This window comes from Erinaceus europaeus, chromosome 19 (genome assembly GCF_950295315.1).
Source record: "Erinaceus europaeus chromosome 19, mEriEur2.1, whole genome shotgun sequence".
Lineage (NCBI taxonomy): Eukaryota > Metazoa > Chordata > Mammalia > Eulipotyphla > Erinaceidae > Erinaceus > Erinaceus europaeus.
The window spans coordinates 22,871,034-22,895,572 of record NC_080180.1 but is presented as its reverse complement, the minus strand read 5'-3'; the positions used below and the strand labels follow the sequence as shown (position 1 = coordinate 22,895,572).

The window sequence follows — 24,539 nt, the reverse complement described above, 5'->3', positions numbered from 1 at the left end:
ATCAGTCTGAAACCAAGCCTGACAATGGCGTATAAAGGTACAGGGTGTAAGGGGTGGGGGGGGTGGGGTGGGGAGTCAGCAACGGAGGTGAAGTCTCTTAAGTTTGTGGTCAGGCATTCACTTTTGAAGAGTCCATGCATGGCAGGCTCAGTAAGGCAGGCAGGCTTCAGACCCTGCCCAGACCAGGGGTCAGGGCCATGCCAGGCACCCCTCAGTCCCAGACCCCCATGCAGAAGTGGCCCTCGGCATTGCTGGGGCTGCAGGAGAGAAGGTGGTCTGGACCAGTCATTCCAGCTCTGGAGTCTGTGTTTTCCTCATCTGTCAAGTGGGAGTCAGAACAACCATCTATGAATGGAGTGTTCTGGAAAGCAAATGAGAGTGAATGAAAAGCTGTCTGGACACTAAGCTCAACCACAGCAGTGAGGAGGTGAAAGGGTAAAGGCAAAGTAACCCCCTCAGCTGCCTCCGGGGAATAGATGAGGGCTGCCTCCTACCCCCCATGTAGGGCTCCAGGACAAGTTCCTCCCAGTCACCTACAGAGTCTCAGACCAGGAGAGGCCAGTTCCTCATCACAGGGCTTCCTGGCTGGGTCAGCAGGGTGTGTGGTAGGGTCCACCTAGCTGCTTTGTTCGCCCCTGTGGGAGCTGTCGAGAAGCACAGTTTAAAACGAGAGCAGAAGTCTTTCATACAGCACCACCTAATAGGACATTAGGAACAGTCATAGTAAAAATGGTACCACCACGGGGGCCTGGGGGTGCCATTCCTTGTTGAGAGCACACATTGCAGTGTGCAAGGACCCAGGTTCAAGCCCCCAGCCCCCACCTGCAGGGGGGAAGCTTCATGAGCAGTGAAGCAGTGTTGCTGGTATGTGTCTCTCCCTCCTCTATCTCCCCCTTCCCTCTCAATTTCTCTTTGTTCTATGAAATAAAATTAAAATTAGTGCCACCTGGGAGGTGGAGGGATGGCTAAAGCATTGGACTCTTCTCAAACAGGAGGTTCTGAATTTGATTCCCAGCATCACATGTCCCAGAGTGATGCTGTGGTTCTCTCACTCTCTCCTTTCTCAAAATAATAATAATAATAATAATAATAATAACAAAATAGTAATAGTTATATTAAAATAGTAATGACAGTGGTTCACTAAGTGTTTGCTCTTCTCATTAATTTACTCCCTGGTCCTCCTCACACCTCTGTGGAATAAGCACTGTCACTATCCAAGAAACGGAAGCTCAGGAAGAGGAAACGTCCCATTTCTCTTGGAACTATGATGAAGCTCAAGTTTTCAACTTAGCATTGGGTTCAATGTGGCTGAGAGCTCCCTCTAGCGACAAGTTTTGGATATTTTTTGGGGGGAAGCTTGATTTGTCTCCTTGATAACGGAGTGATTTATTATTATTATTATTATTATTTAGTGCTGGGAATTAAATCCAGGACAACACATGTATAAATCACACTACCACTGATCCCCATCCCTGCCGGGGGGGGCGGAATTCATGTGAGCATTAGTGACTGTGATGCACAAGACTGATTTCCAAAATTAATAGCCGTCCTCCATCTTGGATGTCTTTTAAATGTGCATCTAGGGCCGGCAAGATAGCTCACCTGGGAAGGCGCCTGCTTTGCCATAGGTGCAGCCCATGTTTGAGCCTGCCCGCCCCCACGACACTGGAGGAAACTTTGTGCTGTGGCGTCTTTCCTACTCTTTCTTTCTCCCTGTTTCTGTTGCTCTCTGTCAGAAAAGGTCAGCCCAGTGCAGTTAAAAAAGAAAAAAAAAAAAAAGCTAGTCAATACAAATGAGTGAACTCACAGCACCTGTATGTCAGTCCTACTGTGATCCCTAATGGTGCCGAACAGATTTTATATGCTTTGAAGTGTGTTTTTGTTTTTTCACTAAGTTTCATGAGGAACTAAGTTAAGAGATTATTGTGATTATCTTGTTTTCTTACCTCAAAACCATTGGATACTCCATTGCCACATCTCCACAGTGTATTGGGACATTCCAGCTACTGTGTATTTGACTAGAAATGGTTCCAATACAGTGGGTGGAGATGTGGCAGCTGTTTTCAGCCTTTCTGACACATCTAGGAATCCACCTGCAAGCCATCCCACCATTTCCTTCGCCTGTCCATCCTACAATGCACGCTCCACTGCCAGTGACGGCTGTGTGACCTCCAGGGCCATGACAGTACCACAGTCTGGACCTGCACCTCACCACGAGGCACCTCAGGACAGAGCTCTCACTGTGTGTCCTTGGTATGCCACCGCTACCTCATCCCTGCTGTAACATCAGGAGTGGTTTGAACAAAACCCAAAACATCTGAAATTCACTTGAATTCACATCTGCCTTCTACTGTCTCTGTTTTGCTGGCTCTCACATGCCTTGCTGTGTCAGCCCTAAGCCCATTGACTGCCTTCTCTTTTTAGATGTGAGCACAGCTGGTGTGGTGCTTCTTGCCTAACACTAGTATTTACTCTGGGAAGGATCTACCCACTACTATCCTTTTATCTTTATAGGGGAGGGAAAAGTATTTTGGGTGTAAAGTAGCTCAAGTCTTCTATTTCCTTTTCTTCCCCCCCCCACCAAAGATTTATTTATTTACTGATTTACTTATTCATTATAGAGAAAGAGGGGGAGAGGAGAGAGCCAGATAATTACTCTGGTACGTGTGACGCCGGTGATTGACCTCCTGGCCTCATACTCATACATACATAGTCATACAGACGCATACATAGTCCAGAGTTCTAGCCGCATTGAGAGGCAATGCGTCTTGTTATAAATTATTCTTTTTTTTTGTTTGTTTACTCTGTTAGCATTTTTGAAAGGGTTGTTTATGTATTTTATGAGAGAAAGGCCAGAAACAAAGAGCAAACCCTGGGGCGCACTCCTGCAAGCCCTGTGCACTGCCACTGAGCCACCCCCCATCCACTGTGTGTTTTCCATGATGTATATACTAGGTCATACCTGGCACCCATGAGCTTCATGCCGTGAGAGAGAACAGTGCACAGGGGCTGCTGCTTCTGAAGCAGGGGAGAACCACTGCTCTACAAGGGGAGGGGGAGGGTATCAGGAGTCACCTTCCCAACTCTGTTCAGGTCCAAGGGCAAGGGAGGAAGCACCTGTCTCTACGCAGCTGGTGGGTGGACTCAAACCAGCCTCCTCGAATCAGCCAGTCCTGCCACAGCCCAAAGTCAGGTCTCTGGTCTCCCAAAGCCCAACCACAGCAGGACAGTACTGGGGAAAAGGAGATTATAGTTTTTTGTATCTGACTTCCTGGGACACTTTCACCCTTGACTTTCTTACTTGTTTTTTTATTTATACAAGTTAGAAGACAGAGAGAGAGGGAGAGAGAGAGATGCCTAAAGTCTCTCCCTGGGATCTGGAAGATTGAACTCAAGACCATAATGCTTCCAAGCTCAGTGCTGCCATACTTACTGCACCACTTCCCCATTTCCTTGATCCCTTTCCTTTCTCCTCTCCTCTCCCCTCCTCTCCCCTCCCCTCTTTTCCTCTCTTCTCCACTCCTCTCCTCTCCTCCCCTCTTTATTTTTCTTCTTTTTGGGAGACTAGAGTCTCCACTTCTCCTCTCTCCTCTCTCCTCTCCTCTTTTCTTTTTTCCTCTTACCTGATAATCCTTGATTGTCAGCCACAAGTTTTACTCAGTAGCCTGTCTCCCCCTAGCGTCTGTCATGGGTACTAGCACAAAGCAAACGTACTACTTAGACGGTGAATTCACCACTTCTCCAAAGAGAAGCAGATTCCAACTCTCCCTACACCTTCCCCCAAACCAAGTGAGCCTCAGTACCCCTAATCCAGATTCCTCCGTGTAAAGTCCTAATTTGCAAGAGGAGCAACCGCATCCAGCCAGGGGGCGTGGCTGTGCTCCGGTGGGTGTGGCCTATCTGGTGGGCGTGACCGATCTCTGGTGGGCGGGGACCTTGGGGAAGAAGTTGGAGGAGGGAGCCTTGACTTGAGCAGCGTGGGGTGGTGGGGGGGAGCAGTTAATGATTTACCTGAGGTTCGTTTCACAACCAGCCAAGGGTCAGCGCCCCTATAGCATGCAGGAGCCCGGCCCTCCCTGCTTCTCACCCACCCCCCACCGCCCCCCCCGCCAGCTTCCTCCCGGAAGGTCCCCCAGGCAGCCTGCGGCATGGTCTCCATCACCGAGTGGCAGAGTGAGTGAGGGGCCTCCCATGCTGTCGAGGGGGATGGGCTGGGCTGGGCTGGGCTTGGATGAGGTTTGCGCCTGGTGTTGTTGAAAAGCCTGCCCCTCCCGGGAACCATACAGGCGACCTCTGGAGCAGGGACTGCGAGCTGCCGCGTTGGCACCTTGGGTAGCTCCCCAGCACCCTAGGTGTGGCTCCACAGCCTGACAGTGGGGGGGGGGGGTCCTGGATCCCCAGAGCCAGAGACCAGGGCTTGGGGGGACTGGCAGTTTCATACTTCGATTTGGTCAGTCTTCCATTCAGGAGTCTGGAGTAAGGGTTCTGCTAAAGATGAACTCAGGGGGTCTCTGCCCATGTAGTCGGTACCCCCCCACACACACACACATGTCTCTTTGTCTCTTGCTTTCTATCTGGAAAAGAAAAGGGGGAAAAACTTCAGCCAGGAGCAGTGACGTCCCAGCAAAGATAAAAGACAAAAGAAGTCTCCAGACATTGCCATATGAAGCCTTGGAGCCTCAGTTGAGAACCACTGGCCTAGGCAATAAAAGACAGAAAAGGAAAGGAAAGGAAAGGAAAGGAAGGGAAGGGAAGGGAAGGGAAGGGAAGGGAAGGGAAGGGAAGGGAAGGGAAGGGAAGGGAAGGGAAGGGAAGGGAAGGGAAGGGAAGGGAAGGGAAGGGAAGGGAAGGGAAGGGAAGGGAAAGGAAGGGAAAGGAAGGGAAAGGAAGGGAAAAGAAGGGAAAGGAAGGGAAAGGAAGGGAAAGGAAGGGAAAGGAAGGGAAAGGGAAGGAAAGGGAAGGAAAAAGAAAATGACAGAAAAGAGGGATGAGGCCTGAGAGTGATACAGAGAGAGAGGCCAGGGCACTGTTCACTGTTGAGTTCTGGCTTTCAGTGGTGCCTGGAGTTGACCTTGGCGCCTCAGGCATAGCAGTCTTCTGTATAGCCATCACACTATTTCCTCACCCAATAAATCAACATTTTATTAAACTCAAAGGCACTGAGTCCTGTGAGAGAGGAACGAGGGCACCAGATTAAAGATCCTGAGTCACCTGACTCAGCCTACCATCTTTTTGGGAAATAGCCTCTGACAGCCCTGGCTGGCATCCAGCAGGGGGTGTGCCACCCCCATCTGTCTGGAGCCCAGGAATCTTGGACCATGGGCATTTCTGTGGTGACAAGCCACACCTCTGCCCCAGGAGAACTACAGAAACAGTCTCCCCTCTGGTAGTCCGTGGAAATCACTGAGCTACTTCCAGAACAGAGGCCGAGGGTGGCTCAGAAGCTTGTGTGTGAGAAAACATTTCTGGCTCTTCTCTGGAGAGGTTTTGTGTAGTTTCTCCACTGAATGCTACAAGCTCTGGGTGTGGCCCACAGAAGACTGCTTCCATAACATGAAAATTCTGGAATCTCACCAACCTTGCAAAAGAGTGTTGAACAAATTGGGAGAGCAGTAAGGATGCAAGCCAGCAAGTCCTGGCTGCAGATGAAAATATAATACAGGGGCCTGGGGAGATAGTATAATGTCATGCAAATAAATTATTAGTTTTATATAATAACATAAAAAGCCTGAGGCACCAAAGGTCCCAGGTTCAATCCCCAGCACCAGCATAAACCAGAGATGAATGAGGTTCTGTTAAATATACACTTTTTATATGTATATATAAAAAGTATATATATATATACTTTTTATATGTATATATATATGTATAAAGTGTATATGTATATATATAATGAATTTGAGAAGCTTGTGTTATGAATACAAAACAAATAGGAGCCTGGTTTTAAGTATCTACAGGTGGGACATGGGGGCTTCTCTTAACAAAACAAAATGAACATCCAGTAAAATGTTCATATTACATTTCAATGAGAAAACAGCTACTAAGAAAAAGAGAAGACTGTGTGTAATCAGAACAGGGGTTGTTGGCATGTTTTTATGGCTAATAATGGATAGCTGTTACGGGCACAAACACATAAGATGCCTTGGTCATTCAGGTTAGAGAAATATGGCCGTGTGAAAGTTCTCAGCCCAGGATAAAATGTGGTGACTGTGTGAGGTTGGATGGATGCTAGCTTGGCTTCTTGTGGTGGTCATCTTGCAAAGCACTTTAGTATCACATCATCATGTGTGTAGCTGCAATGAATAATATAGTAGATGTTGGTTATATCTCAATTTTAAAAAGCTCAGACAGGGGCTAATGAGATAGCTCAACTGCTAGGGTGCCAACCTTGCCTTACATACAGTTCGGGTTTAAGACATGGCGCTGGGGGAAGGGGAAGCTACTTCCCTCACACACACACACACACACACACACACACACACACACAGGACTGAAAGACCTGGCCAGCACTCCAATGTATACGTAGTGTAGTCTCCCTTCACAATATGCTGGTCTGTGGGAAAGGATTATGCCAGAGGAGATGCACTTCCTTGTCAGTGAGGACAGAAGAGTCAGGCAGTATGGGATGTCAAGGCACAAGCTCTGTCCCATTTCTCAAGAGAAATTTCCTCTCGCTGCACAATGCAGTGCTCTGGGCAGAGGGATTGCCCAGAGTGGGGTGTCAAGATGTCACCCGACTTGCAAGTGACGCAGCTCAAGTCGGTGTTACTAGGAAGTGGAAGTCAGAAACAAGCCCCAGTAGATTGTGGGGTCAGAAGCAGAAGGAATCTGGCCAGCAGAAGATGGACTCTATACAGCTGGTGGGGAATTGAGAGGATAAAGTCAGGGGCTTGGTAGTGGCACACCCAACAGGGTGCACTTGTTACCATGTATAAGGACCTAGGTAGGTTCAGGCCGATAGTCCCCATCTACAGGGAGAAGCTTCACAAGTGGTGAAGCAAGGCTGCAGGGATTTCTCTGTCTCTCCTTCTTGTGCAGCCACTGAGCCCTACTGTCAAATAAATAAATTTGAGGGGGAGGAGAAGAGGCTGACAATTTTTAAAATATTTTATTTAGTTAGCTCATTAGTTATTACTAGATAGAAACAGAGAGAAGTTGAGAGGGGAGGGGGAGATAGGGAGAGAGACAGAAAATACCTGCAGCCCTGCTTCACCACTCCCAAAGCTTCCCCCTGCAGGGGGGACCAGGGGCTTAAATCTGCATCCTTGCACACCATAATGTGTGAGCTTAACCAGGTGTTCCGCTGCCTGGCCCCTGAGGCTGACGATTTGTTTTTTTTTTTTTTTTTTTTTTACTATGAGCTGAGGGAAGTTTCAGGCTATAGTGTGAACAAAAACATCTCATTTATTTATTTCTAATGAGTCTTTTGAAGAAGGCCTTTTACCTTATTTCTGTGTTGGAACTGATCCTAATCCTTTTAGGCTCTGTGTGGGAACAGACTATGAATGATGACTGCCCCAGGAGGCAGCTGTGTTATTTCTTTTTTATTTTTTCCAGTTACAAATGTAACTTAGCCAGAAAATCTAGTTTCAACAATTTTGTTTTGTTTTTACAGCTAGGCCTCCAAACAACCAGAATAATCCCTCATTTGTAACAACTTTCTATACAAGCATGTTAACTGGGAAAATCTAAGTTTGCCAACTAAGTTTTAGTTGACAAATCCAGTGAAATTTTCCCTTAAAAAATTAGCCAGGAGGGGGAAAGCTTCATAAGTGGTGAAACAGGTCTGCAGGTGTCTCTCTGTCTCTCTCCCTCTCTATCTCCCCCTTCTCTCTTGATTTCTGTCTCTAGACAATAAAGACACCAAAAATAAATAATGAATTAAATATATTTACTTTAAAAATCACTTATGAGGTCCTGGAGGGTGACATAGTGGGTAGATTGCTCAACGTGGAAGCATGAGGTCCTGAGTTCAAACCCCAATTTTCCACATGCCAGAGTGATGCTCTATCTAATAATATAAGATGAAAAAACAAAAGCAAGGGAAACAGACAGCATAACAAAAAGATTCTCATGTCTGAGGCTCTGAGGTTCCAAGTTCAAACTCTAATACCACCATAAACCAAAGCTGAGCAGTGCTCTGGTTGAAAATACATACATACCTATAGGTTTTAAGAAAAGTAAGCCAAGTTCACTTTTTTTTATCCAGCCATTTAAAATAAAGCCATGCATGTGGTTTTATATTTTCATATTTTTTTATCTGATAGGACAGTGAAACAGTGAGAGGGAAGAAGAGAGAGATAGATAGACAGATAGGGACAGACACCTGCAGCACTGCTTCAACACTTGTGAAGCTTCCACCCTGAAAGTGAGGACCAGGGTTTTGATCCTGGGTCATTGAGCATGATAGCATATGCTCTCTACCTGGTGTTCCACTGTCCATCCCCCACACGTGTAGTTTCTTTAATTAGTGATTTACAAGAGTATAAGATAATAGAGGTATAATTCCACCCTACACCTACCACCAAAGTTCTGTGCCATGACCACCACCTCCTCCATACACACCCTGCCAGTGGTAGGTCGCCACTGTAGTTCTCCCAAGGCCATCCATAGTCACGGGTTGACTATGTATATACTTTGTTTCTTTTATAAAGTTCATGGGTTTCAAATTCCTATATTCCGCTTATGAGTGAAGTCATCCCAAAATTGCCCTGCTTTTTTCCTCTTTCCTCTCAGGCAAGAGGTAGCTCCTGACTTCCTCAGGTGTTCTTTAGAAGCTCTTTCCTCCCAGTGTTGGTGCAAAAACAAAAGTTCGGAGTCCTGGTAGAACTGGGGTTCAGAGCCATCTGGTCATCTTCTCCTAACATTCTCCCCTCTGGGAGGACAGACCAAAATTCTTTTGGGGTACAGAAGGGGGGAGTTCTGGTTTCTGTCATTGCTTCTCTGTTGAACATGGACATTGATCCATATGCCCAGCCCATCTCTGTCTTCCCTAGTAGGGTAGAGCTCTGGAGAGGTGAGGTTCTGGGATATGTTGGCGAGATCATCTGCTTAGGGAGGTCGGGATGGGATTGTAGAAGCATCTGGAACGTGGTGGGTGTAGCTTAGTGAGTTTCTGAAAAAAAATCCAGTTGTATTTTGTTGAGTTTTCAGATTTTTTTTTTTTTTTAGTGATTTTCAGGTGAGTTTTTGTTGCTTTAACTAGTTGATCAAAGGAGTGACATGAAATAGCTGCTGCTCCATGACCCTGTCTCTGAGTCCCCACGCATGAGCTTTAAAATGACACTTTTTCCTGTGTCTCTCTCTCCAACATACACATTGCAATAAAAATAAATCATTCTAGCCATAGTAAATAAATAAAGCAAAACTCAAAACAATACATTCTATATTTGAAGTTGGTGACGTTTCTAAAGGAAGGCTCAAAAACAAAAAAGAATGAAATACTTGGGAATAAACTTAACCAGGGAGGCAAAAAACTTGTACATTGAAAACTAAAAAAATGATATTGAGGGAATTTTGTTTTTAATATTTTATTGTAATCAGAGAGAGAGATACAGAGAGAGATGGACAGATACCAGAGCACTGGTTCAGGTGTGGTGCTGGGGATTGAACCTGGGACTTTAGAGCCTCAGGCATGAGAATCTTTTGTATCACCATTATGCTGTTTCCCCCAGCCTGTTTTGTTTTGTTTTAAATAAAGACAGAGAGGCAGCGATAGAGAGTGAGACGCCATAGCACTGGAGCCTCCTTCAGGGTCGCAGGGGCAGCACTTGAACTGCTTTGTGAACGGTTTTTCCTGCTCTCTCTCTTTTTTTAAGATTTATGTTTTACTATTTAAATCTTATGATCATGAAAGAGAGTATGTGAGAGAAAGAAGCCAGAGCACCACTCTGGCACATACAGGAGATCAAACCAGGGGCTTCAGGCATGCAAGTCTCATGCTCTGTTTCCCCAGCTACTGTCAGAAAACTTGAGACATAGATCAACAGAAAGACCCAATGTTTATGAACTGAAAGACTCGGTACTGTTAAACTGTCGGCCTACAGATTAGCATGCAATCTGCTGACAATCCCAATGGTGTTTTTGCAAAAATTTAAAATGTCCATTCTAAAATTCATGTGTAACCTTAAGGGGCATCAAATAGCCAAAACAAAAGACAAACAAACAAAAAAAAGCAGTTGAAGGTTCCATAACTACTGATTTTAAAGCTTAGTGAAAAGCTACAATTATCAAAACTGTAGTGGTATGGTACTAGAATAAGGAAAAATGTACAGATGAGGAATTGTACCCAGGTATCAACAACTGTACTGTAAACTTTGTAAACCATTAACCCTCCCCAATAAAATGATAAAGGAAGAAAGGAAGAGAAGGAGAGAGGGTGGGAGGGAATGGACAGAGGAGGAAATACAGAAATACAGAGAGAATTGCAGAGCAGAATAGATAGCACAGAAATAAACCTTGGGATATATGACCAAATAATTTTCTATATAGTATCAAGATCAATCAGTGGAGAAAAAAAATAATCTTTTCAACAATGCTATTAAGGTGGCTTCATTCACAACAGAATGAAGTTAGACTCTCTACTTCAGACCTTATGTAATAAATGAAATCAAAGTTCATTTTAGCTGAAAGGAAAACCTAAAACTCTTAGAAGAAAATAGCACAAAAACTTCATGACAGTGGCCTTGACGATTCCTTGAAGAAGGTGCAGAAGCACAGGCGACTGAAGAGAAGAATCACCACACTGGAGAGGAGGCTGAGGGCCACACAGCACTCAGGTGGCAGCTGCGGGAGGAAGCAGGGAGAGCAGAACAGGTGCCCCTTGGGTCCCGGCTCCCAGGTGGAAAGAGGAACTTTCCTGAGTGACAGATTCCATTTTCCCACCAAGTGTGTGAGGTCTTTGTCAGGTGTGTGACCCCAAGAACTGAGGCCAGGGGTAGATTAGAAGAGAAAGGAGATGGGGCTAGGCAGTGGCGCACCTGGTTGAGCGTACATGTTACAACGCTCAAGGACCCGGGTTTGAGTCCCACCTGCAGGGGAAAAGCTTTGTGAGTGGTGAAGCAGTGTTGCAGGTGTCTCTCGGTCTCTCTCCCTCTCAATTTCTGGCTGTCTCTACCCAGTAAATAAATAAAGATTTAAAAAAAATTTTTTTTAAAGACTAAGGAATCGGGTGGTAGCGCAGCGGGTTAAGCGCACATGGTGCGAAGCGCAAGGACCTGCCTGAGGATCCTGGTTCAAGCCCCCAACTCCCCACCTGCAGGGGAGTCACTTCACAAGCGGTGAAACAGGTTTGCAAGTGTCTGTCTTTCTCTCTGCCTCTCTGTCTTCCCTTCCTCTCTCCATTTCTCTCTGTCCAACAACGACGACATCAATAACAACAACAATAATAACCACAACAATAAAAATACAAGGGCAACAAAAAGGAATAAATAAATAAGTATTTTTTAAAGAAGACGGAGAAGGAGAAGAAGGAGAAGAGAAAGAAGACCACAAGAAGAGTTCCCAGGGGCACCAGCAGCAGGAAGTGGAGCAGGATGGCTGAGACCTTTGGGGCTGGGGCGTGTGGAGTGGTGCCCACTGCCCTCCTGCTGGGCATGGACCGAGCAGCAAGCCACTCCCAGGAGTCAGGAAGGGACTGAGCAGGTAGAGGTGTCCTGTCCGGCCTGGCCCTGACAGTGATCTCCATCATGTGGTCTTCACAGACAAGAGGTAGCTGGAAGCAGCAAGTGGTGAGGGGAGCACTAACCACTTCATGGGGATGCTGCAAGGACACACAGCCACGTCAGACCTGACCAGCTGTCCCCAAGTGCTCCACATGGATACCTGAAACCCTCCCACCCCCCACCATCCATTTCTCTCCTGAGAGCAATGAGCCTCCATCTCCCACCCCTAGACAGTGATGGGGGAAATCCTAATCTCCTTGCCCCTTGCAGAGATTGGAGTGGGCACCGCTGGCTTTGGCATCTTCTTCATCCTCCTTGGGATCCTCCTTTACTTTGACTCAGTGCTCCTGGCCTTCGGAAACGTGAGTCCCTACCAGCCTTCTTGAAAGTGTCTATTTGCCGGGATGGTTACCCCCAATTTCCTACATGGTGAGCCCTACCAGGGCCAGGCACCACCAGTGAGGCCTGGCAGGAGAGGGTGGCTGGGAATGGATGGACTCCTTGGCTACTGAGTCTGAGGTTCCAGGTTCTAATGCCAGGCTCTGGGTAAGACCCCAGGGCACTGAGAGGAACCGAATGGTGTTCCTGCCCTCAGAACCCTGCTGATGAGGGACCCAGAACTCAAATATACTCTCTGGGGAGGGAGGTGGGGGCAGTATGAGCGTCAGGATAAAATAAACACATTCAATATGGAACCAGGTGTTTGGAGGAAAATCCCACTCAACTGGAGAAGGATGAAAAGGAAAAAGATGTGGGGCTGAGGGTGGCAAAAGTCCTTTCAGGGGGATGGAACATGCTGGAAGAAAACCAGAGCGGGGCTAGATGGTGGTACACTGGGTAGAGTGCACACTTTACTAGGCACAAGAACCCAGGTTCAAGCCCCCAGACCCCACCTGCAGAGGGGAAGCTTTATCTATGTCATCTTTCTTGGTGTGATAAGAAGTAAGTCAAGGGCTGGCAAAATAGCTCATTTGGATAGTGCACTGTTTTTCCATGTGCTTGACCTAGGTTCAAGCCCAGCCTCTGTAGCACTAAAAGAAGCATTGGTGTTATGGTCTCTCTCTCTCTCTCTCTCTCTCATTCTCTTTCTCTCTTTCCTGCCCCCCACCCAATTCTCTCTGCCTTTATCTAAGAGAGAAAATGAGAGAGAGGAAGAAAAGAAAGAAAGAAGAAAGGAGAGGGAGAAAGAAGGAAGGAAAGAGAGAGCGAGAGAAAGAAATCATAGAAGTGCTTGGGATCTAAGAAATCAGGAGGAACCTTTAAAATTCTCCGTGTTGGGCCGGCATCCTAGCTCACCTGGGAAGGTGCCTGCTTTGCCACATGCATGATCTAGGTTCAAGCCCAGGCCCATTGTACCAGGGGAAAACTTCAGTGCTATGGTATCTCTTGACTCTCTCTTTTTCTCTCTAATTCTGTCTCTTCCTAGCTGAAAAAGCCACTTGAGACAAGAAAAAAAAATAAATCAGTTGACTAAATTAAATGAAATTCTCTTTGTCTGTTCCCCTGCCCCTGAGCAGTTTCTCTCCTAACCTGTTGAATTACTCTCTACAAGTTGTCTCCCCCCACCCCCGTGCCTGCCTCTCCTCCTTCCCACAGCTGCTGTTCCTGGTGGGTCTCTCCTTCATCATCGGCCTGAGGAAGACCTGTTCATTCTTCTTCCAGCGGCACAAGCTCAAGGGCACCAGCTTCTTCCTAGGGGGTGTAACCATCGTGCTCCTGCGCTGGCCTCTCCTGGGCATGTTTCTAGAAGCCTATGGATTCTTCAACCTCTTCAAGTGAGTTCAGACCTCTCCCCTGGGGCAGGGACCCGCAGGACACAGGAGAGATGTGTATATTGGGGGGGGGGGGCTGTCCTGGGGAGGAGCAAGAAAAGGGAGCCGTCGGCTTTCACAGAAATTCTCAGTTCCCAGTGCAGCCTGGAAAAACACTTCATGAACACCAGGCCCTGTGGCCTCAGGAAACTAGATTTCCTCACACACATTCTGCCATTGATCTGGGCACTGTTACTCTGTGTGTCAGTACTGGGCTGGGTGTGGGGACAGGGCACTGAATAAGGAGAAACTGCCCGAGGCAGCCATGATGTCCATCTGACAATAGTCACCACATAGTGAGGCCTGCACCTGGGTGTGGGGCCACTGCCCATGAACTTCAGGAAATTGAGGCCCAGGGGCTCCCTCAGAATTCCAGTGTCTCCGCCCCTCATCTGTTTGGCACATCAAACTCCATGCCTCCAAGCCTTTGAAGGGCCACATGAGTGCCCCCAGCTAGGCTTCACCAGGGCAAGTTTGGTAAGAGTTGGGGGGGGGGGTGGTGTTCCAGGCTGGGGAGATAGCTCATGAGGTAGGGCCCCTATCTTAATGTGCACAAAGCTCAGATAGGAACCCTGCCATCCGCACCGGAAGTGCTATGGCCTGGAGGAAACTCTGGTGTTATATTGTCTTTTTGTTTTTTACTCTGCCACAGAAGCTCAGTGCATGCACAGTAACTCTACCACAATTGGTGCCCAGTCAGGCTTTTTTTTTTCTCTCTCTTTTTTTTTTTTTTTTTGTTTGTTTGCTTTTTGGATAGAGACAGGAAGGCAGAGAGGGGAGACTTAGAAGGGCCACAGCACCAAAGCTGTCTTCATTGTGGTAAGAGTAAGGCGCAAACTTGGGTCGTGTACGTGGCAAAGCAGCGCACTATCCAAGGGAGCTATTTTCCCACCTTCTGTTCCAGGGGCTTCTTCCCTGTGGCCTTTGGCTTCCTGGGCAATGCCTTCGACATCCCCTACCTGAGTGCGGTGAGTGCCTTGTGCCTTGGGCAGGGTGGGATGCTTTGGGCAGGGTGGGGTGGGGGCACTGAGTTTGCTAAAGGTGCTGCCCCAGCTGATAAGGACCCCTCACTTCCCCTCAAGCCCCCTCCCCAGAATGATTAGCCTTTGTACCTCCTGTTGCCTCACCCTGAAATTCCATGTAATAAGAGCAGAGGCAGTGGAGCAGCCCCTGAGCAGTTGTCCCGGTGTCAGTAAAGTGGAAGGTGACTCCTAGCTCCTCACAGAAGCAAAGAAATAGAAACTCAGAGACTCCCTGTGACCCAGCCAGGAAGTGCTAGACTTTTCCAGGAAGCTGCTAAGTCTGAGTCCCAGACTTGGAGATGTGGCAGCCAATTGGAACAGAGTCTGTCCTCCCTTGGGACCCTTCTTCTCTGAAGCCCCCGACAGAATATGAACTTGGATAGTGCACTGTTTTGCCATATGTATGACCCAGGTTCAGACCTGACCCCCACCGTTTTGAAAGAAGCTTTGGTTTTGTGTTCTCTTTCCCTGTCTCTCTGCCCCTCTGTTTTGCTCTTTCACTCTGAAAAAATCAGCCTAGAATAGTGATGCCCCCTAGATGAAAGAAAGAGAGGGAGAGGGAGAGGGAGAGGGAGAGGGAGAGGGAGAGGGAGAGGGAGAGGGAGAGGGAGAGGGAGAGGGAGGGAAGGAGGGAGGGAGGGAAGGAGGAAGGAAGGAAGGAAGGAAGGAAGGAAGGAAGGAAGGAAGGAAGGAAGGAAGGAAAGAGTAAAGGGGGGAGAATGTGAGCTTGCTATGGAGTCCAGGAACTGAGCCATCAGCACCTGCCACGCCTGCCAGCTGGGCCCATCCCTGCAGCCCCTGCTCTGCATCTGCACTTGACTCTGCAGCTCCCAAGGCCAGCTCTGTAATAACCTGGCCACTGTGTCTGTTCCCCACTCTTTGTCTGGGCTAATGATTCCCAACTCCCACAGCTGTTCCGGAGGCTTCAAGGCAGCAGCTCGATGGTCTGAGTAGCAGAGATGAGCTCCTTGAACTTGAAGAGTCCATCCAGGGGGCTGGAAGGGACATGGGAGCCACCTCTGACTCCTACCTGCAGTGACTCACCTCCCCGTCTCACACACTTGGACCTTGCCCACTCCAGAAGGATAGACAGAGCTGAGGGGTCGACTCCGAGGCCATCGGGACTGTTGGGAGCCGGAACCCAGGGGCCCACAGAGGTCAGAGTGGGGCTGGCATCACATTTCCTGTGATGACAGAATAGAAATACAAGAAAAGCACAGATGAGCTCCCTATGCGGTCTGTGACTCATCAGTGTCTCACACCTGACTCAGGGCAAACTGGTGCAAAGTGACTCCACACAGCATGGGGCAGGCTGCTCCCACGGGCTCTCACCCTGGGCTTGATGGTCCTACCCGGTGCCATATGTGTTCACAACCCTCCCCCACCCCCCAGCGGCAGGCACTGGACTGCAGTGGTTTTAATCTGTGTACTGGCAGCTGGAACTTCTCAGTCATGGGAACGTGGGGCTCATGCCTATGGAGCCCACACTGGGAGAGCCGACATCCCTGCCTGCAAAGAGCCCCAGGTCCAATAAAGGAGACTCTCCTTGTCCTGGGCAGCCCAAGTCCTAGGGTGACCTTCTTGCAGGCTCAACAGAGAGACCAGGGTCCCTTACAATAGCATCAAAGGTGCTCAGTGTATGGACTGAGGGAGAAAGGAGGTCCGCACAGTCACAAAGCAGTGTGATCACAGGTGAGACAGGAACTGTCACCTAGAACTGCTGCTCTTGTGTCCCCATGGTGGTCCTCCTTATCACACCTGCTTCCTTCCACTCGGTGTTAGTGTGTCTTGCTGGAGAAGGAATATTTCACAGGGACAGCACCCACCCAACTCCTCCTCCAACGGTTCATTCGCACAGAGTTTGGGTGCAGAATGGGGCTCCAGTTAAGTGAGTCTGGAGGGAGGAGGTGAAGAGGGTGGGCTTCAGAAAGCCAGTTCAGGGAGGGGGACTTCCAGAGAGGGAGGAAGTGGCTAATCTCATCAGGAGAGCTTGTAGGCAGGAGCGTGATGCACAGTCCAGGCAGGTGGGTGCTGTGCTCTCAGGGGAGGGGAGGAACAGGGCTGCAGGGGTGGGGGTAGTGCCTGGAGACCTGAGCTTTATAAAGGGAGCTGATGGGGAGCTGGCAGTGCCAGTCCAGGATGCCCACTCCCCTCCCACTGGATGTCCACCCACCCCTACAATATCATCACCTTTGAGACCCCGTGGAATGACTACCCAGCCAGTACCCAAGGTAGGTGTGTGGGTTACCCACACCTAGGGAGGGGTCTGCAGGTGTGTCCCAAGTGTGTGTGTGTGGGGGGGGATGTATTGTTGATTTTTCCCAAGTAGGCCAGATCATTTTGGGGTGCTGGGGTGAATCCCTTGACTGGCATTTGATCTCTGAATCCAGGATCTTCCAAGGACTCTCCTTTCTGTGGCAGGAACAGAGACAGTGAATGTAGTCTGTGGCCTCAAGGGGGCCCCCTTCCTTATCTTCCCCAAACAAAAAGTGAGAAATAGCTAACAAAAACTGGGAGAACGTGAGTTGGTCTTGGGGAGAGAGAGAGATGCCCTGGGTAAGTGCTCTCCACAGTGCTTGGCCCACACATTCCCTCCTTACAGCCTCCTGCTTCGCTGCTAGGAAGCACCCACCAGCCCCACCGGCTTGTAGGTCTTGTGCCCTTAACCCCTCTGCCTCTCCTGCAGAGCCCTATTCCTGCTCAGAAGTTCAGCCACCCCAGCAGAAAGCCCACAACAGACCTGCAGCCCCCCAATCCGGGACTCCTACCATCCTGGTCGGACTCACACCCCCAGTGTTGTTTTGAAGTGATGTGCTTCCAATTCAGTTTCTTTCTTTTTGTAATACACATTTCTTTATTGTATGTATGTATGTACAAATTTGAATGTAATATTTATTTATTTATGAGAAAGAGAGACCCAGAACATCATTTTGGCATATATGTTCCCAAGGGTTGAACTCAGGACCTCATACTTGAAGGTCCAACACTTGCCTGACTCAATTATTTCCCCCTTCTTACCCCCTCCTCCTCCTCTTCTTCCTTCATTCTTCCTCCTCCCTCCCCGACTCCCACCATTTTTTCCCCCCAGAGCACTGCTTAATTCTGGCTTATGGCATTTGGGGCACTGAACTTTGGAGCCTCAGGCATGAGAGTCCTTTTGCATAACCATCTCCTCAGCCCCTGACTCAATTCGCCATGTGGAGGGCACTGTATCCTGCCCCACCACACACACACACACTCCACTCCCAGCCCCCAGCACATACACCACAGCAACTGGCTGTTCCTGAAATGGCTTCCCTCTTCCCCAATATGGCTAATTCTCAGTTTAAATGGCCCTTTGATAGAGAAAAAAATGTTCTTTTTTAAATGCAAGTTCGCACTTTGTGACATTTACACATGATTTCTGACTCACAGATTCATCTAATGAGCCCAGAAAGAATCTCAAGTTCTGTTTAAATTCCATGGCATGGATTCAATGGCATTTTGAATCACATCACTTTCCCCAAGCTGTTGCAAACTGTTTATCTGTATGTTATCAGAGTTGGGTGAAAATGGTGGCAATGCTAGGCTTCAGGGGGTAGAAATGGTGATTTCAATTAAAAGAAAAGCTCAGGTCAAAGCAGGATGTGACTGAGTTTGGAGCAGGGCACCAAAGTAAAACCCAGGGTTAAGGGTGAGGGTGGATGTCCAGCTTCATGGGGGGGGGGGATGGGACACAGTCTTTTGGTGGTAGGAAAGGTGTTTATGTACACTCTTATTAATTTGTAGTCATATAAATCACTATTTAATTAATATGAGGGGGGGGAAGAAAAGCTACTTTAGGCAATGAGCAAAACAAAAAGAAAAAAATAGTCTCTGAACCTGTCAGGGAGTAGCCAGTGCACCCACAGTCTGAAACCCCAAAAGAAAAATTCTAGACTAGACTGAGCCTTCTTCTAACCCACCCAGCCCCACCCCATACCCAGATTCTAAGGCAGAAAGTCATGGCTTCAAACCCAAACCAAAAGCTTTGAGGATAACTAACCAACCATCTGAGGGAAGACTGTTTCCAGTCTGATTCAAAGCTATTTTTTTCTTCCAGGTTCATCACTGGGGCTCGGTGTCTACACCATTTTTTATTTTTATTTTTTTTTTCCTTTTTTTTTCGATTTTCTCTCTCTTTTTTTGATTTTTTTCTTTTTGGATAGGACAGAAATTGAAAGGGAAGGAGAAGACAGAGAGGGAGAGAGAAAAATAGACACCTATAGATCTGCTTTACTGCTTGTGAAGTGACACCCCGCCCACCCCTCACTCCCACCCCACCCCTATATATAGGGAGCCAGGGCCTTGAACCAGGAACCTTGTGTGGGTCCTTACACTTTGCTTCATACTATGTGTGCCACCATCTGGCCCCCTGATCCAAAGCTCTTATTTTGCAGCTGGAGTAACAAGATGGGGGCCGGGAGTAGGGAGTATGTGGAAGGACAGGGCTTGTTCAAAATCCCTAATTGCATTTTCACCCTTGTCTGGGTCCAGGAGGGCTAGAGCATGAGGACAAGAACAGAGGGGAGATTGGGACAAAAAAGAGTGTGCCTCTTGTTTCCTGGCCACAGAGAAAGGCCCTGGTCCACCTGTATCTCAGCCCCAGGACACCTGCCTCCCACCTGTCCATCTCCAATTGTGTCTGGTGGATGGTCTGAAGCGCCTAGTGACTGTTACAGAGAGAAATCAGGCCGGTGGTCTGAAGAAGTATGGGGTGCAAGAGAGGAGAAAGAGGGTCACATAGGGGCTGGAGTACACAGCTGGCCTCTCAGTCATCACTTCCTAACCCCTCAAGTGCATGGGAGAGAATAGAACATGGAGCCAGTTGACCTGGGAAACTGGGGAAAGGCTTTCTCTCCCCTGAAATATAGGCAGTAAGGAAAGTTAATGATAGCCATCAATGCTGGGGAAAGCTATGAAAGAGAACAAAGATGATTGCTTCTTTCTAGCTTTTTCTCAAAAAAAGGAATAAAATTAGATTTTATTTCAACACGGGGCACTTAGGCCAAGTAGAAGCAGGCTCAGGCGGGGAGCTTGGGATACGTGGATCTCTGCAGAGCCCAGCACAGAGGGACAAGCCTGTGTCCAGGCCCCCCCAAAACTCTGCAGCCCATGTTCTCCACGAAGTGGAACTCCTCCCTGCTCACCCCAACACTGTATAGCACCCTCACTTCTCCAGCATGTCTCTTAAGTGACCCTGAGACTCAAAATCATCACTGTTCTCCAACATAAGCAGTCCTGCTCCCTGTGCCGATAAGAATCCCTCTTAACGGGAGTCCAGCAGGAGCACAGCAGGTTAAGTGCATGTGACTCAAAGCACAAGGACCGGCATGAGGATCCCATTTTGAGCCCCCGGCTCCCCACCTGCAGGGGAGTCACTTCACAGGTGGTAAAGCAGGTCTGCAGGTGTCTATCTCTTCCCCTCTCTGTCTTCCCCTCCCATTTCCCCTGTCCATTTCTCTCTGTCCTATCTATCAATGATGACATCAATAACAACAACAATAATAACTACAACAACAATAAAAAAACAATGGCAACAGAAGGGAAAATAAATAAATAAAACATTTTTAAAAATAAATTAAAAAATCCCTCGTAACTTCACTGACCTCACATCCTTCAGGAAACCCTCCCTGATAATCCTCACCTACTATGAACTCAGCTTTGACTACACTATGCAGATGGTCTCAGTTCCAGTTTCTGTTCATGCTTACCCTTCTGTTAGTGACCTCCAAGGGTGGGGATTCTCTCCTCCCCTCCAAGGCTCTCCCATTCCCATATCCTCCAGCTGACTCAGACCTTCCTCCTCTCCGTTTGGCCTCAGGGCACCTCCGGGACCTGCATCTTCTTACCAGGATGAAGTTACTGGGTGTCTGGCAGCTGATGCTTCTCCTTTGTGCCATCTCTTCTAGGGAGCTATCAGAGAGGTGGCACCCACAGAGGAGCCTCAGTCTCCCCGTAAAAGCACTGGCTGGGTGGAAGGTGCAAGGAGGGCCCTGCGAGCATGAGACTGGCCAGATTTTGCATGGAATGGGCTGCTGCAAGGGGTACACACAATTCCCCCAGGGCTCCATTGACCCTTTGAAACCATTTGATCTGACTCTTCCAAGGCACCTGCAAGCAGGACTCAAAGTTCAATAAATGCTGGAGCTTTTTTCATAGCAACATGAAGTGCTCAAGCATATGGCAACACAGTCCACTCTGAGTGAGCTATTTTGCAGTCCAGTGTTCATTTTTAAGTTGATAATGTGTATGGCCCACAAATGTCCAGATGATCCTCAGCAAGAAAAAAAAAAAAAAAAAGGCTCCCTATCAAGAGGTCTTACCACTGTTTGGGGTTTCAGAAGGCTCACCTAAGTCAAGTGTTTGTCATGGACCAAGCCCCCCCACCCATGGTTTTTCTCTGCTTCACACTAACTGCTATTGCTGCTGCCGCTGCCGCCACCACTACTCCTTCTCTTCCTCCTTCTTCTATAGAGACAGAGAGGCAGAGATAGTGGAAAAGATACTGCAAGAAAAACAAGGGCAAAAGGGAAAATAAATATTAAAAAGTTAAAAATAATAACTACAACAATAAAACAACAAGGGCAACAAAAGGAAATAAATAAATAAATATTTAAGAGACACTACAATGCTGGAGTTTCCTTCAACGTGCTGGGAGCCAGGCTCCAACCTGGGCTGTACACATGGAGTGAGCTATTTATGTCACTAGCCCGCAGCCTCCTCTCTGTGGAGGTCACCGGGAAGGAATTCACAAGGCAAGTTTCTTTCACCAATAACTTCATTCTCTGTCTGGGAAATTAAAGGGGAAAACCAAAGACAGAAAAAAGAAGAGAACAGATTTCTAATCTTTATACATTAATTGCGGAACTAGTGAACTGGAAAAAGAGAGACCTGTCAGGTCTCTCTGGCGGGGTGATCTCCAGGGGAAAGGAAATAGACTGGTTCTTTCTTGCTCACAACAGGGGTGACATGAAGAAAAAGACACCAGGGAGCTCGCCAGTGTGCTCAGAACTCGTTTATTAGCAAGGTGGACATGAGTTAAATAGAAAAACAAATGAAGGGAATTATTACTGAAATATGTCAGAAATTACAGGTTTCTTAACGGTCGGCATGCCCCTAAGGTAGGGGGTTGGTATGACAGGAATTGATGAGATACAAGACAGGTATTCTCCATGACACAAGCAACTTAATTATCCAAAGGAATTTGAGAGAAGCATAGGGGTTAAACCCATAGGGTGAGACAGAGAGAAGATGGATATCAAAAGGCCATATAGTTTGGAACTTCTTTTGTCTGGGGTCTGAGGTATGTGATGAAGTGTGTGATAAGGTGTGTTCTTCTGTGATCAGAAGGTGACTTTGAATAAGTGAATCTGTGGCCATGTGGCCTGCAGTTAATGGAGGGAAGTACTGGGGTTTCTGTGGGCCTGAGAGTCAAGAAGGAAAGAACCAAGTCTGAGTTTCCCCCCTTTTGCTCACCTCGGTTGAGAGAGACTTACCAAGAGGTTATCTTCTCAGTCCTCCATCCAAGGATGGGGGTGGTTCTCCCTAAGCTCTATCAAGCTTACACATAGTCCCAACATCTCCTCCTTATTTCTTTAGTTAATGAACAGTGGTTAAGGATCAATGTCAGTTAGAGCATTTCTTTCCTCTAAAGGAATACGAGTGTAAGGGTGAACAGAGACCCTCTGTACTGTAACATGAATTATGTCATGTATGTGTCTCTTGAGGAATTGAATGAGGCAAGGAGCAACCAGCAATAGAGCTACCATAGCTAGCAAAGGGCCTAGGAGAGGCAGAAGCCAAGCAGTTAAAGGAGAATAGAACCAGGAGTTAGTACCAAAAGAGGAAAAGGAATTCTTAACATCACGGCTGAGTTCGTGTAAGGTATCAACATTCTGTTCTACAAATCCAGTTTCATTTACAAAAAAACAACATTCTTCCTGCAATGCCAGGCAAAGGCCACCCTGTTCTGCATATATTAAGTCCAAACCACGATGGTTCTGGAGTACCACCTTGGCAAGGGAGTTCATCTGTCTCTGGAGAGGCTCCAAGTTGTCAGAGGTGAAGTCAAATGGACTGTTGAAGCTGATTTTCAATGCATCCAGCAGCATAGAGAGATTGTCCCAAAGTCCACCAGCAAGTCTAAGGGAAGCAGTCAGTCAATGTGATGTCCAGGGGAAGAAACACAGCACATCTGTTCCTCTGGTGATCATCAGCGCCAACTGATGAAACTCTTCTTCTTCATAGAGGGTCAGCTGTGAAACAAGTGAAACTAGGAGGCAAGGACCAGGTAGAGAAGAATTGACACAAAAATATAGGGTGGTGTTGCACCAAAACACAAACAGAGGAGGTGCATACACATTAGAAGTAAAGGTGAGGTTCCTTGAACATCGAGAGCATTGGGAGAAAACTGAGAGGTCAATAAACATGTAAAGATGAAGTCAGAGCCAATGGATTCTGTATAAATAGGAATTGAAGTCAGCAGTGGTAGGTCAGCAGAAAGAGAAGACTTGGATAGGCTGGTGGGGTTAGCTGGAGTATATACTGCCATGGTGTCCTTTATGGTAAGGACTTGCCAACAGGGACTCTGTGGATTTTTCAAGAGCAATAATGTCATCCACCATAATAAAAGGAAAACAAACATGGACATCCAGTGTTGAAAAAAGAAAAAATATGTCTCTATGACTGGAAAATTGGGTGGCTTTGTCAATGAGATATAATAAATGGACAATTCGAATTTTTGTAAATATTAAGAAGGTTTAATATAGTTACTTCATTGACACTTTAGCCAACTGAATACTGGGGGGTGCATTCCCCTTCTTTTTTTATTAATTGAGTTTAAGGGTTATAGTTTTGGGAATACTGTAACATGGATATATCTATTGAAGCAAAACAGGAGAGCATATGGCTCATAAGATTTTTTCTTGTTTGAGCTGTAGCCCACATAAATTTAGAAGAAGTACCAATTGAGAAAAAAAAAAGTTTTTCTTTAACAAACATGGGCAGGTGAGTTACACCAATCTGTCAGAGAGCACTGGCTTTTACCAATGGGGATTAATCTTAAAAGTCTGAATGGAAATATCTTAATTAAACAAAGCAGGAGCCAGTAAAGTGCTCTCACTATGGCAGGTCAAGCATTAAAATTTAAGAGGCTTGTAAAAAAATGAGAGAAAAAATTTAGGATTTGAGTGACTTTAGGAGTCATCAAACACCCATAAATAAAAAAAAGAAAAATGTTTAGTTTTAAATCTTACCATATGAGCAGTCGGTTCTTCATGTGCAGGTTGTACCTCTAATTATTTACTTAGGAAGAAAACTTGTACCAGGTTAGAAGTTTACTATAATTGATGATTTAATGGTTAAAATTGGCTTAAGTTCCTTCATATGATTTTAGAAGGCTCTTTATTAAAATATACCAGTATGTTATAGAAAGTCAATACCTACTGTGTTGACATGATAAAATGTTTACTATTTTTTTAATCACTTAAACAATTTTAAATAAAATGTTAAACTTAGTTTGTTAGGATCTTTGCTTATCAAAGCTTATCAGACCCTTAGGGCAGCTATGAACAAGGGTGGGTACACAACTTAATTGATCTTTCATTTTGATTTGGATAGGTAACTTAAAAGGCTAAGATAAACCTCATAGCTTAAATGTTCAAAAATAAATTTCTACTGTTATATTTCTTTTAGATGACAATTTTACACTAAATAATGTTCTTGAATCACATCTGCTGAATGAAATTTTTTTTATCAGGCCAGGAATATCATGTTTAACCCTTTTTTCCTGGCAAGGCCACTGCTCTACCCAGACTGGGTTATTAGAAAGCCAGTCAGTCCAAACGTGGAATTTGTTACAAACAGTGGCAGTTGATATTGGGGTGCTGGTAAGATTTAGAATTCTGACAAGAGTGAGAGAGACTGCAGAGGCATTTTACCATGCCTAGAGATCTCAGAAAATCTCTAACTAATGAATTGATGCTGATATTAGTTATCAGAAGAATGAAACTGTCTTATATTTT

General features: G+C 46.8%; 1 protein-coding gene across 2 annotated transcripts; it reads left to right on the top strand.

The window, feature by feature from the left end:
• The first annotated feature begins 3,997 nt into the window (after nt 1–3,997).
• Nucleotides 3,998–15,720, top strand: GOLT1A (golgi transport 1A). 2 transcript variants are annotated; one of them, XM_016188149.2, is made up of 5 exons: nt 3,998–4,173; nt 11,934–12,025; nt 13,326–13,438; nt 14,379–14,442; nt 15,408–15,720. In XM_016188149.2, exons 1-5 carry the CDS (start codon nt 4,149–4,151, stop codon nt 15,444–15,446), a joined length of 333 nt encoding a protein of 110 aa, XP_016043635.1. In that variant the 5' UTR covers nt 3,998–4,148; the 3' UTR covers nt 15,447–15,720. The 2 variants fall into 2 exon arrangements, with proteins under 2 accessions (XP_016043635.1, XP_007523213.1); XM_007523151.3 differs by having other exon boundaries at nt 4,006–4,173; nt 13,260–13,438.
• Nucleotides 15,721–24,539: the final 8,819 nt, after the last annotated feature.